Source organism: Glycine max, chromosome 18 (genome assembly GCF_000004515.6).
Source record: "Glycine max cultivar Williams 82 chromosome 18, Glycine_max_v4.0, whole genome shotgun sequence".
NCBI lineage: Eukaryota > Viridiplantae > Streptophyta > Magnoliopsida > Fabales > Fabaceae > Glycine > Glycine max.
This window is the reverse complement of record NC_038254.2, coordinates 49,581,938-49,596,387: the sequence shown is the minus strand read 5'-3', so window position 1 is coordinate 49,596,387 and position 14,450 is coordinate 49,581,938. Positions and strand designations below refer to the sequence as shown.

At 32.6% G+C, this 14,450-nt stretch overlaps 2 protein-coding genes across 2 annotated transcripts; both read left to right on the top strand.

Annotated features, from left to right (window-relative positions):
* The first annotated feature begins 771 nt into the window (after positions 1 to 771).
* LOC100791780 (soyasapogenol B glucuronide galactosyltransferase-like protein) lies at positions 772 to 2,482 on the top strand. Its single transcript, NM_001317691.2, has one exon. It carries the CDS (start codon positions 803 to 805, stop codon positions 2,279 to 2,281), a length of 1,479 nt encoding a protein of 492 aa, NP_001304620.2. The 5' UTR covers positions 772 to 802; the 3' UTR covers positions 2,282 to 2,482.
* Positions 2,483 to 8,370: 5,888 nt separating this feature from the next.
* Positions 8,371 to 10,503, top strand: LOC102670512 (uncharacterized). Its single transcript, XM_014771198.2, has one exon. It carries the CDS (start codon positions 8,807 to 8,809, stop codon positions 10,334 to 10,336), a length of 1,530 nt encoding a protein of 509 aa, XP_014626684.2. The 5' UTR covers positions 8,371 to 8,806; the 3' UTR covers positions 10,337 to 10,503.
* Positions 10,504 to 14,450: the final 3,947 nt, after the last annotated feature.

Below are 14,450 nucleotides of genomic sequence, written 5' to 3'. Positions count from 1 at the left end.
GCCCATGCGAGGAAAATTTGTCTGAGATATTATTTCACACAAATCCAATTTTAGTTTTCAAATTTTAAGATGGTTCAACAGTTTATGATTTTAGAATTATAGTTTTATTAAAATAAATATTTAAGTATATGCAAGTAAAACAAATAGTTGCATGTGAGGACATTTCCCTCATCATATTATTTCGAAAATTTTAATCGTGGGTGTGGATACAAGTTCCGAAACTTATGTTTAAATTTCTCAATGATTCAACAATTTTAAGATCCTCGTTTTATAGATAGATTTGGATGTATATAGAAAAACAAAAAAGATTTTAAAAGAGAAAAAAAAGAGAAAATGAAATTAGAAAAAATAGAAAATATAAAAACATATTATTAGTATAAAAATTGATGTAATGTGTTTCTATTTATTATCAGAGTAATCATAACTTATTATTTACTTTATTTATCTTTATTTTATTATTTTATAAAAAAAACTTTATTTAACTTCTTATTAAATAAATAAATAAAATATTTTTTTAAAAATATATATTTATTTTATTTACCTTAAAATTATTATTTTAATTAATAAAATTATTTCTTGTTATATATTTAATTATAAAAATTTGATTATTTTTCTAAAATTCTATTTATTTTTAAATAAAAAAAATTTAATTTAATTTAAAATAAAATAGGATGTTACACTCCCAGACCATTACGCCCCGTGGAGCACGAGTCAAGATAAAATATTATTTTCTATAACTATAACTATATGTCCTTTTGTTCCGGTTGTTTTCCTCCACAGACTGCAATTGCAAGAAAAAGCAATGGAAGCTCAATCACACCACCGACTCAATGTCCTTTTTCTTCCATATCCGACACCTGGCCATTTACTTCCTATGGTAGACACAGCAAGACTATTTGCCAAGCATGGTGTTAGTGTTACTATTCTCACTACCCCTGCTATTGCTTCAACATTCCAAAATGCCATAGACAGTGACTTCAATTGTGGATATCACATCAGAACTCAAGTGGTTCCATTCCCTTCAGCCCAAGTTGGTCTCATTGATGGACTTGAAAACATGAAAGATGCCACTACCCTAGAAATGTTGGTTAAAATCGGTTATGGACTATCAACGCTCCAAGATGAAATTGAGCTTCGGTTTCAAGACCTTCAACCAGATTGTATAGTGACTGATATGATGTATCCTTGGACAGTGGAATCAGCTGAAAAACTAGGCATTCCAAGGATTTTCTTTTACAGCTCAAGCTACTTCTCCAACTGTGCTTCTCATTTTATCAGGAAGCATAGACCTCATGAGAGCTTAGTCTCTGACAGCCACAAGTTTACAATTCCTGGTTTGCCTCATAGAATAGAGATGACCCCTTCGCAGCTAGCAGATTGGATCAGGTCTAAGACTCGTGCTACAGCCTATTTAGAGCCAACTTTTGAATCAGAGAGCAGAAGCTATGGGGCACTGTATAATAGTTTTCATGAACTTGAAAGTGAGTATGAGCAACTTCATAAGAACACATTGGGGATAAAATCTTGGAATATTGGACCAGTTTCAGCCTGGGTTAACAAGGATGATGGAGAAAAGGCCAATAGGGGACACAAGGAGGACCTTGCAGAAGAGCCAGAATTGCTAAATTGGCTTAACTCTAAGCAAAATGAGTCTGTACTTTATGTAAGTTTTGGAAGCCTCACAAGGCTCCCTCATGCTCAACTTGTTGAACTGGCTCATGGGCTTGAACATTCTGGTCATAGTTTCATCTGGGTTATAAGGAAAAAGGATGAGAATGGAGACAGTTTTCTTCAAGAGTTTGAGCAGAAGATGAAAGAAAGCAAGAACGGTTATATCATATGGAACTGGGCACCACAGTTGCTGATATTGGACCACCCTGCGATAGGAGGCATTGTGACTCACTGTGGTTGGAATTCAATTCTTGAAAGTGTGAGTGCTGGATTGCCAATGATCACATGGCCAATGTTTGCAGAGCAATTCTTCAATGAGAAGTTGCTAGTTGATGTGTTGAAGATTGGAGTCCCAGTGGGAGCTAAAGAAAACAAATTGTGGGCAAGCATGGGCAAGGAGGAAGTGATGGGAAGGGAAGAGATTGCAAAGGCTGTGGTGCAGTTTATGGCAAAAGAAGAGAGCAGAGAAGTGAGGAAGAGAGCAAGAGAGCTTGGTGATGCTTCCAAGAAGAGTATAGAGAAGGGTGGATCCTCTTACCACAACTTGATGCAGTTGTTAGATGAGCTCATCTCATTGAAGAAAACTAGGACATGTGAGAAACCAAATTAGGTCATTCAAATATTGGACTCATCTAAGTGCTTTTAAATAAAATGTTTTGTTCCATTTAAGTTTTAAGTTCAGCTAGCTAATTACTTGTGTACTGTTTTGATATAAGAAGATTTTAGTTTTCACCAAATATTTCATGCTTTGAAACTCTAAGTTAGGAAAAGGAAATCTTCTAATGAATGAAGTTTCATCTATTTTGGTGCATCGAGTAAAATATTAAATATATCGTTGTTCCTATCAATTTACTACTACAGAAGAAGACCTTGGTATGCCTGGTAAAAATTTGTCGTTGGGTTTAAGTAATGCATATATGTCGGTGAAAAGTTTTCAATTCGAAATCAAGTGATGAAAAATTCGTCTCTAGTCCTTGAATGATCAATGCCACAAACAGGGCAATGATTCTTTATAACTTTTTTCCATCAACAAAGCCATATATACTCGAAACAATATATATATATATATATATATATATATATATTCACTTATTCAATCCATTCTCAATTTAGACACAGTTCATCGCGTAAAAATTCAATATTTGTTCCCTTAAAATCTCCACAACAACAAAGAACCTATCTACGAGAATCAAACTGACAACGTGCACAAACTGGATTATCGTTAAGTTGATAGGAATTGGATTCTGTAGTGTTTTTTTTTTTTCAAATTGATTTTCTTATACTGGTAAGATTTAGAGTTGGCTTAATTTTTAGTTTGGACCTGGTTTAATTGAGATGGAAACTTTTTTGTTGGACTCTGATCTTTAAAGTGAAACTTATGAGCTTCATCTATACAGAATTAGTGCAATACTCTCAATATGAGTAATACTATTACTAATGGTATTTTGCTGATTTGTTGGCCTCAAATGGGCTCTTTTTTCAGATATATATATTCACATGAGTAGTACATGCTTTGTTATGAAACATTGTTTCTTTGTCTATAAATATGATAATTTTCTCCTCCTTGGCATCTCACTCACTAGCAAATTCTTCATATTGTACAAATTTCTTATCTCTTTCTTGTATCAAAACAAACAGATTTTCACTTTAGCAACGAATACAAATATAGATGTCCTCAGTAGACTTACTATAGCCTTCCTACATGAAATAAAGGTAAGTGAATCTGCTTATCACCTTTAAATATCATTTAATATTATTTATTGTTAATTTTATTTTTCAAAGTAATCAAGAATTCTCATCCGATACGCTCATTTCATATTCCTTGAATTTCACCCTAGTATATATGGGTTATAACAATTTAATTATTTATAACTGAGATCATGAATACATTAGAGAATTTTAGAAATTTCTCTCAAACATGGTATGTTGTCCCCCACACACAAAAAAAATATATATATTTTAGGATTAAAATCGAACTTATACTTTTTCCATCTTACTGTTATCGTTAATATTATTATTATTTTTTCTTGGTAAGAGATTTCCTTTGAACTAAACAATATTGATTTCATTAGTGAAACTGACAAATAATTACATTAGACAATAAAGGGGACTGCTTCAAAATAAGCATATATTACAAAAATTACTGTTTCACCCTATCAGTAATTTCATAAGCGTTGCTTGGGAACAACGCTTGCATCATGCCTATTACTGAACAAATAAAAATGACTCACCCGGTATAGTTACTCATTTTGAACACCCCATCTCTGTCATATACACATTATTGGGCCTATGTAACAATTGGGTGGATTTGTCTTGCAGCCTCGAGACCATTTTAGCCCATTGTTAAGTTATCATAAGGCAATTGCTATATCCCCTCCCCATAATTTCTTAGTGCACTTCCCTTTTCATATTTTTCCCATAATACCCTTTTCTTATAGAAAACTGAAACACCTGCAGAATGTTTCCGCTCCCCCCTGAAATTTATCATCAAGAACCCCCACTTTCCAATTCCTGAAACTCTCGATGATTGAAAGAGAGGATGGTATCAATTATGTTTTCTTTTTGTTTACACCAAATAGCTACTATGATAAATATGTGAGCTGTGAACACATGATACAAATGCATTGGAATTTGTTTGGATAAGGTACACCAACCAACTTCCAACGCCCAAAACGAACGAACGCACGTGACGGGTGTGCAGTCGTTCTCTCTTCATCTGCCATTCTTCTGCGCATCGTTTGGCATAACCACTACACTCCAACGGAGGCGTCAAACGACGTGCCGTCTGCCCAAAGAAACAAGGGTATTTTAGTTACTCCCTTATGTAACGGCTATATTTTATTCTTTCTTTGTTTTTTTACTGATTGGCTTATTTGGTTCCCTATTCACGTGTGTACTGCTGAAAACAATAACCCCTCACTCGATCACGTGAGCTGTAAAAGGTCAAAGGTGTCATTTCCTAGGTTGATAGCTTTGAGTTATACTAGGTATTTAATATTTTAATTATTAATGATTTTATAAAAATAATCTATTGATTTTCAATTTAAAAACATTGATATAAAAGAGGATAAATAGAAAGATATGCATAGTTAAGAATTTAATAATGAAAAAAGGATTGTAGTTTATTTTTGAGAGGTTTCTTTGAAAAATTATACAAATATGTTTAATGTGTATTTAAATTTTTTAAAAAAAAGAGATATAATATTAAATAATGTTTAATTAAAAGAGTAATGAGAGTGATTCTTAATCTCCAAATTGAATATTATGATTTATAGTATAAGAATACTTGGATATTTTCTTTTTAACATGATTTATTCTCCATGAAGTTAGGATTTGAATTTTGAATCACTTGATTAAAAGACACAAATCACTACCATTTATATCAACCTATGTGTTGGTATTTTTTATGTAATGTTAATGTAAAAAATTACTATCAACTAATAAAAGTTATAGTATATATTACATATAGATATGGTTAGTGTAAAAATCAATGGAGGGGTCTAACTCAATTGGTTGAGTATAATGTGTAAATTGTTGTAAATCTCCTAATACTTATCTTTGATTCCTTCGGACAAGAAAAAAGTGTAAAAATCAACCTACTTATACATGATAATGTGTGATTAGATGATATTGTAAAAATTATTTACCATGTTAGTGCATAGTTGTTTTTTTTTATGTATGATTAATTTCAATTAATAAGTTACAAGTATTAAATGTTATTAATTTGACTATTGATTTTTGTTCAGGTATGTTGTAAAATCTCACATCTCTCAAAAGTCAAGGCCAAGAAGAATTTTTAAACATCTTCCTCATTAACCCATCGAGATGTCTTTTAGTAAGGATAAAATCTTAACAAACCATCGAGCATCAATGCGAACAATACCTTGGATGAGGTGACCCTGACGATGCCTAAGGATTTGAGATTGGAACATTGGTGTCTACTGTGAACCTAGACCACCACTCTTATCACTTAGTCTCGACTAGGGGCTAATTCCAGTATTTCACAAAGTTTCACATTGTTTAGAAGTTGATGCCAAGGAGAATCTATAATCATTCTCTTTCATAACTTATCGAACACCTTTTAGTATGGACACAATCATGATGGACCATCAAACACCAAAGCAAACAATACCTAAGATGAAGTACCCAGGATTTGAGATCAAAACAATTTTAAATATTTTTCTCAATAAATTAAATATACAAAATTTTACCTAATTTAAAAATCATTTGCTACTTGTGAATCAATTTTATTTTAATATAGAATATACTTATTTTTCAAAGTATATATACTATTAATATTACATTTTATGAATATTCAATTAGTTTAAATATTGACGAGCATAATTAGTAAAATAATATCATATAATTGTTACCATTAAGCACATTGATTAACTAGAATAGGATTATTTTAGCCTAATTAGTGATTTCGAGTTTGAGTTTTGGATATATAGTTCTATTAAATATTCAAATGAAGATTTTTGTCACTTATTGTGATCTTACAATCTTGCTTGACTCCTCGCTTAGAATTATCTCCAATTAATAATACTTTCAAGTTAGATTTATAAAACTTACATTCCTTCTCTTGTCCTTCTAACCATACCCAAATGAAAAGTTTGATATGATCAACCAATCTAAAATGTCTCTTACATTAATTATTTTTCGCAAAAATATCATTATTTATAAATCATTTTTCTAAGTCCAATAATAGTAAGGAGAATACATTAATGTGTTACATAATTTGGGAGTCTAGCGTTGTCTCATATTAAGAGTATTTCGGAAACCTTATTCATAGTGAATAAAAATTAAAGCATTTTGTAAAAAAATTAAAAAATAAATATATTATTTTTAATCCTTAGTCTAAATTTTGATTGATAAAAAATAATGACATTAATAATCTAGTCGTGATAAAGAGTCTAACATAATAATGATATGTAATTTATTTGATAAATTATATTATGAAATTCCTTGTCAATTAGTATAGCATTATGGACTAACTATTATTATTTAATTCAACAAAATAAACTTAAACATGATGCATTTTTATATTTATTGAAATTTAAATTAATCTAATTTTAAATTTATTTTTTTTCTTTTAATAAAAGTAGTTAACTTAATTTCGTATTTAAGTTACCCTGCTACGCATGAGTGTGCACACTAGTTTATAATAAATAAATACATAAATTATATTATAATTAAATATCTCAATAAATCAATATTTTTAAGTATATAAATTATATTCTATACTTATAACAATAATTTAAATTATAATATATTTTTTTTAAAATTATTGACAATTTCTTTTAAATTTTTATTTTTAATCTGTTTCTTAAATTGAATTTCAATAATTTTTTAAAAAATATGAATAATTAAAATTAATTTTATGCCTAAAGTTACTATTTATCATAAATCTAAAATATAATTTATATATTTACTTATAATATAATTTATGCATTAAAATATTTATTAGTTATATTTTTAATAAAAAAATATATTTCTTATGCAACACACACATTAAAATACAGTACTAGTTAGTAATAATTTCTATACAATTGATATAAACACCGTAAAACTTGGTTTTTCCTTAAATGGCATTAACTATGGTGAGTTACATAAATACTACTAGTAGTTAATTTAATTATGCATAGAGGAGGAAGTGATTAGACATCAAACATGGGCCTGCAAAAGGAACCAAAACAGCACATAAACATCATTGAGAAAATAACAATTAGCTTTGCTTTTGCCTGCGTGGACATGACTAACCCCCAACAACACATTACACATGTCAGGGGTATTGCCCTTCTTTCTCTTTTTCGCATGTTGACAATCACAGTATACCTCTCCATCAAGGTTTCTTCTCTCTGGAATTACCAACTTTGGCGTATTATCGCAATCATAATCCCAAAGCGGCGCAAAAAATCTTTATTATTTTCATTACAACTAAACAAACTACTACTGCACTACATAATTTCACTAGAACAAAACACACCAAATAAATTAACGTCACAGAAATTCACATTCACAATTTGGAGAAACGTAATAGATTGATGTAGCAGACCTTTCAAAAAACAGAAAAAGATTGATGAAGCAGAAATTCACTATCACAATTTGCAGAAACGTTTGCTTTGTTGTTGTATAGGTCGTAAAGATTTGTGTATATAACTATATATACTCTATAATTTCCACTAAAAGAGATATGCATGAAGAAGAGATTAAAAAGTTAAAAAAAAATTGCACACTTACCTCTTTTGGTGTTTATTTCTCTTTTATCTAAAACTACGATTCATATCTGTATAAAAAAAAACTACGATTCATATCTCATTAAAATATACATAAATTTCACTATAAACATAATATATTTTTTTGAGCTTTTTTGGATGAATTCAGATTTTGAATTATCATTCGTTCGAAAATCAATGAATAATTTTTTTAAGATATAATAAAGATTCATTCATGAAACTGATATTTTTTAACAGATATTTTTTTCACAAGCACTCGTTGTGTGAATCGAATCCCTCTCCATGTTTTTGGAGCTTTTAAGTTTTGTATAACACTAATAATTTTGGGATACGAAATTCCATAAACTTTTATCTAAATAAAGAAAAAAATTGATGTGGCAGTGACAGTAGCATTCTTGTAATTTACGAAAGTCCCGGGGCCAATTTCGAAGAAAAGAATATAAGACCAACGGCTTACTAACTCTTCCTTTATCCACGCAGCACTATCCGCTTCGCTTTTCACTTTCCCATACGCGTCTCCTTTTCTTCTCCACCAGCATAACCACTGAGTCACACTCTCCGAGTCATGAACTCACTCTTCACTTCTCCATAGCAAACAAAACACTCTCACACGACATAGAAAAATAAAAACACACACTGAATACTCATTCGCAAATTATGCTTTCCCGGTTTGCCCCTCGCTCCACTCTCTATTTCCCAATCTCCGCCACCCAACCAAAACCCCTAATCGGCGCCAACCATACCTCAGCAAGATTCTGCTCCCGATAAAAAAAGAAAAGCCAGAATCCAACTTCAATTCTTTTTCTTTATTCGTTATTTTTTTAAAAAAAAATTACCATTTTTTTATTGTTTTTTCTGTGAAGGAAAAAAAAGAGGAGAGGAAAGTGCACAGTTTTACCATGGAACCTACCGCAGGGAAGCCCGGTTCTCTCCGGAACCTTCTGATACGGTTTCTCCTCTTCGGCGTTTTGGTCATCGGCGTTCGTTTCGCTTACCTCATCGCCGTCGCCGGCGAGTCCTGCACCATAGACGACTTCTGTTTCTTCTCTCTGCCGGACACTCTCAGCCTCGTCATTGCCGGCACTGGACCTCTCGCCGTCGAGTCTGCCTCCGCCGCCGGCGGTTTGGTGCAGCCGGAGCTTTACACCAGCAAGGACTGGATCAACGGCGTTCGGTTCTACTCGTCAGCGTTCCAGGACCTCATCGCCGGCGGCTACCTCTCGCCGGAGTCGAAGACTCTGTGCGTGGAGACGCCGACCGGACGCGACGTATTCGCGCTGAGGGAGATCGGCGTGAAGGATGCCGTCGGAATCGCGAGAAAGGCGGCGAAGCCTCTCGTGAAGTTCGGCCGAGGCGAGCGGATTCCGTTCGGCGACGGAGCCTTCGACTTCGTGTTCTCCGGCGAGGACTCGTTCGTGAAGTCGGCGAAGCCGGCGGAGTTCGCGGCCGAGATCGGCCGGACGCTGCGGCCGGGAGGTTTCGCGGTGTTCCATTTCGCAAACCCTAAAGATACGTATAGTTTTAATTCGTTCCTTGATTTGTTCAATTGTTTCAGAGTAGTGAAGTTGCATGGCTTGGAAGGATTCGATTCTTCGATGCCGTATATACGAGAAATTGTTTTGAAGAAAGAGTGTGGTGATGGTGCTGGAAAATTCGATTTCGATGATTCAAATGGAAAGTGTTATGTTCCTGGTTATAAGCATGATTTGGTTAAGATTGCTGAGCCTTTGATTGAGGAAGAGCCTTTGAAGCCTTGGATTACATTGAAAAGGAATGTGAGGAGCATAAAGTACCTTCCTTCAATTGCTGATATAAGCTTTAAGAATAGGTATGTGTATGTTGATGTTGGAGCTAGAAGCTATGGCTCTAGCATAGGGTCTTGGTTTAGGAAGCAGTACCCTAAGCAGAACAAGACCTTTCATGTGTATGCAATTGAAGCTGATAAGACTTTCCATCAAGAGTATGGGTTGAAGAAGGGGATCACTTTGGTTCCTTATGCTGCGTGGGTTAAGAATGAAACCTTGATGTTTGAGATTCATCGCGATCCTGGGGAGCATGTTGAGGTTAAAGGCCGGGGGATGGGTAGGATTCAGCCTTTGCAATCGTCGGGGAGGGGGGAGTTTGATGGCGAAGTGGAGAAGATACAGGGATTTGATTTTGCTAATTGGTTGAAGAAGACGGTTTCAAAGAACGATTTTGTTGTGATGAAGATGGATGTGGAGGGTACTGAGTTCGATCTGATTCCAAGGTTGATTAAAACTGGGGCCATATGTTTGATAGATGAGATTTTCCTTGAATGCCATTACAATAGGTGGCAGAGATGTTGCCCTGGGCAGAGGAGTGCAAAGTATGAGAAAACATATGATCAATGCTTGCAGCTCTTCAAATCCCTTAGACAAAGTGGAGTTCTTGTTCATCAGTGGTTCTAATTGTGCCCAGCATGATAGGTGAAATCCTACACTTCTTCTGTAACATTATTGTTTTCCTATTAACCTTCTGCATGTTACTTTTTACCCCAAACAATAGGGAAGATTACTGTGTTTTAAATTCCTTACCATGTAACAATTGCAATTGAAAATTGAATCATTTCTTCAAATCGATGGTATTTGTTGCAGGATTCTCTTATTCTTACCCCTATTATAGATATGGAAATGGATAATTGAATTCTGAAATCTTTCTCTCTCTCTCTTTTTTATCACTGAAGAGAATATAACTGTTCTGTTTTGTCAGCCCTTGTAAATTGGTTTTTCAATGTGTATGAATTGGGGGGGGGGGGAGTTCCAGTTCCCTGGATAGGATGGCGTTGTTCATTGCATAAGTTTAGCATATGGGTGATTTGTGACACTTGATATGTCAATGCCATTGACCTATGCTACCATATGCATATTGCTGTAAATTCAATCAATTGAAAATATCTGGATTCTGGAGGCAAATATGATCTCAACTTTAGTACGTAGCAGGTAGTTCTTTCCTTTGTTTCATTGAATAATTCTAAATCCTCTTACGAAATCTTCTTACTAATCTTGTACTTGTAAATAAAATATTGAATTTTTTTGAGGTTTTCAACATATTAAATGTATTTATTTTTTCATTTAATATTTCCTTCACAGAGGATATAACACTACTCTTGTTTTGTTAGTTCGTGGTTTAGGTACCCATTTAATTTCTTGTTCATGATAATTGTTGGTAATTTTGAGACATACTTTAACTAAGTAAACAGTCTTAATTTTACTTTTGTTTTTTCTTTGACTATATTAAAGATACATGTACCTACGAATTACTTAGGTGAGTAGGATAGGTAACTTGGTGGAGAGAGCCGAACCTTTGACATCAGTCTCACACCCAAGTCCGGTACTGACTGAAGTACTGTATTATTCATTCCGAAATTTCAAAGTTGCATTTTTCATGAGAAAATACTGTTCATATCATATTTTTAGAATAGCTATTTTGGATGAAATGGATCTAATGTGTTTTCGTGGTTTGTTTGCTATTGGGTGTTTATTGCATGTTGGCTATTAACAAAGGGAAAGCAATATATGAGATGTCATTAATTAACGAAGTAATGTGAGACTTCACCAGTGCTGTTTTATGTGATATCAATTCCAGTAGTGTGGTTGTTAAAAGGCTATTTTAAGGTAATAAGTTTGTAAGCACTATCATGATTTTAATGGGACATCACCCACATGGACGACATCAACGTTGCAACCCTAACAAATTATTGTGCACACACATGCTATTTACGACACAATGAAAGGTTAGAAGTGTAGATTTTATCTCTTGAAATGTTGCATTATTATTATTATATTGAAAGGAAAGTGGTGTTATCTTGCACTGAACAACCATGCAACTACGATTATTCCAGGTTCATTGTATGTTATGCTAGTGCAGTACATGAGCTTGCCGATATAATTCCCAACAATATCTTCTTCAACGCTTCCTATTTAGAGATATTTAGGATAGCATCGTAATTAATGGTTGAATAGATATTATAAGAGTTGGTTTGATATCGTTGAGGTGATGGCGGAATGCTATAAAGAATAAATGCTTTTCTTCATTGCCTCATTTTTTTTTTTTTTGATACACTTAACTGGTGGGTAAATAAACAGGTTCCATTGGCTTTTGACGTAGCCACACATAGTTCTTACTTCTTGCAAAGGCTCTTGGTAGTTGAAGAGAGACTAAATGCACGAGAAAAAAAGATCGCTATGTGACTCCATTATTTATGACAGCGAAAGCGATGAGCAAAATTCTTAAGTATGAGTTGCAACTTAGCTGGATATATTGATTACAATCAAGATTCCACATTGATGCCAAGCACATGTTAGGCAAATAAAAAGAACGCAAGAGACAAAACATCATGGAAAAAATCTTGGAATCCTGTCCATCATCCCTTGCGAAAAAGAAAGTGATGGTAAAATGTACTAAACCTCTTGTTGTAAAAAGTTGGGGACATGTTTTTTACAGTGTCATAGCCGTGGAATAATGAGGGGTGTCCAATTGCTTGGTTCGATCTGACTAACTTGGGCTACTTGATCCAAATTAATAACGTTGGTACGATTTTCTTTTTTGAAACAGATTTGACCTAAACCAAATTAACAAGACTCGACCCTTTATTAATTTGAGTATTGAATTTATGTTTTACAGCCTGAACACTCGATCACCTTACTTGCTTAATCATCCATTTTATATTTATTTTATTTTGATTATTCCTTTTATTTTTTAAATTAATTTTTTTAAGCTCTAAACTTATATTTCAAATAAATTTTAGTTTTAGATTGGATATGAATTATCGGGATTTTAGATTTTTTAAAAATTTATGAAAAAAAATATTTAATAATAAGTAAGACTTAAATAATTTTGTGGTTTGTAATTAATGCCAATCAACAATAACAAATACTATTATTTAAAAGAATATTTTAGATAATTAATTGCTAATATTTCTCGTAAACATATGCTAAAGCCCATGATTGTAGTTCCTTCAAAACGGGTATAAAAGAAATTGATAGCGCCGATACAGGGAATTAACCTACTTTTGTTGGTAGATTTCTCGACACTTTGGGACATCTGTGTTGTACCTGATGGGGGAATATGTAAATGTGAATGTAGCTTTTATATGAGATTGAATGTGTCTCTTTGACTTGAAAGGGTTGCATCTATTGCATTTTCTTGTACTACCCTTCAAATGACAAATGAAATATCAACTAAAATTTTCCTTAGGGTATGGTGTGGATTTCCAACCATTTTGCTCGAAGATTGAATTCATGAACTGACCAAGGATTGCCAATCATTTGGAAAGTTATTTACAACTAGCTAATGTTTTTTTTTCTTCTTATGGTAAAAAGCAGTAACGCATAAAACTTCTAAACTTGTGATGTCACGAGTAATAACATGCTACGATTAAATTCAAAGCGTAGATCTTTTCCTGATAGGTGATGTTTAGCATCTTGAATGAACTATTGTGACTTGTGATCCATTTTTTTGGGTTAAATATCCACCAATCTAAGTGCTAGGTTTTCTTTCAACATCACTATCATGAAAGTACGACTCTTCCCCTTACCATTCTCTTACATTGGTTGGCTATTGCGACTTTCACGGACTTTGCAGCTGTTGGTTTTGGATTAAAATTATCTTCCCAGTGACATTGATCTTTCTTCCAATCAAAACTTGTGTGTGTGTGCATGTGGTCAAGCAATCACGAAGCCAAATGAAGAAAAGCAAAATTTAATCATGAAGCTTCGAAAATCTCAACCAGCAATATTCAAACACAATTCTTTGGATCAATAAGTGATTAGTTTGAGTAATATTTGATTTAATTTTTTTAAACAAAATGTTAACTTCAAGTTTTATAAATGAAAAAAAAAATGATAGGAAGGAAAGAATTCACTAAATCAGGTTAGTTAAATTATTTTCCAATGATTAATTATCAACAAAATTAATAAATATTTTATACTAATAAAATAATAATAAAATGTTTGGATGATTGGGAAAGTGATAGCCAAATATTCTTAATACACTCATCTAGTTACAAGCCAACCTACTAAAATAGTCATTTTGTTCCACAGCACACATGTGGATCTTTTGCGTTGAAAGGGTTGTGTCTCGAAATTTTTAGGTTTAACTTTTAAGGCAAATTTTATATTTTAATTTTATATAGTTAATCAACTTTTCTTTTAATTTTTCTTATTGTCTACAAAAATATTTATTAAAGTCTATTAATAATTTTCTTAACATTTCACTTTTAATGTCTAAAATAACAAATTCATTCAATTTATTGTCGACATAGATAATCTTAAATAAAATTTGACTTTTGTGTGTAATTTTAATATTAAAAGTCTATTTTTGAGCAATAATTTTTTACTGCATTTTTCGGCAATAATAATTGTTGCAAATTTTGTCAATAATATTTTAAAAGTGATGCAGGTATTTGAAAAGATATGCAATTTTTTTAAAAAATAATTTAATACTTTTGGCGGAGTACAATTTTCTTTGTATCCAATTCTTGCAATATTTTTTAATTTTAAAAATAAATCAAGATTAATAGAA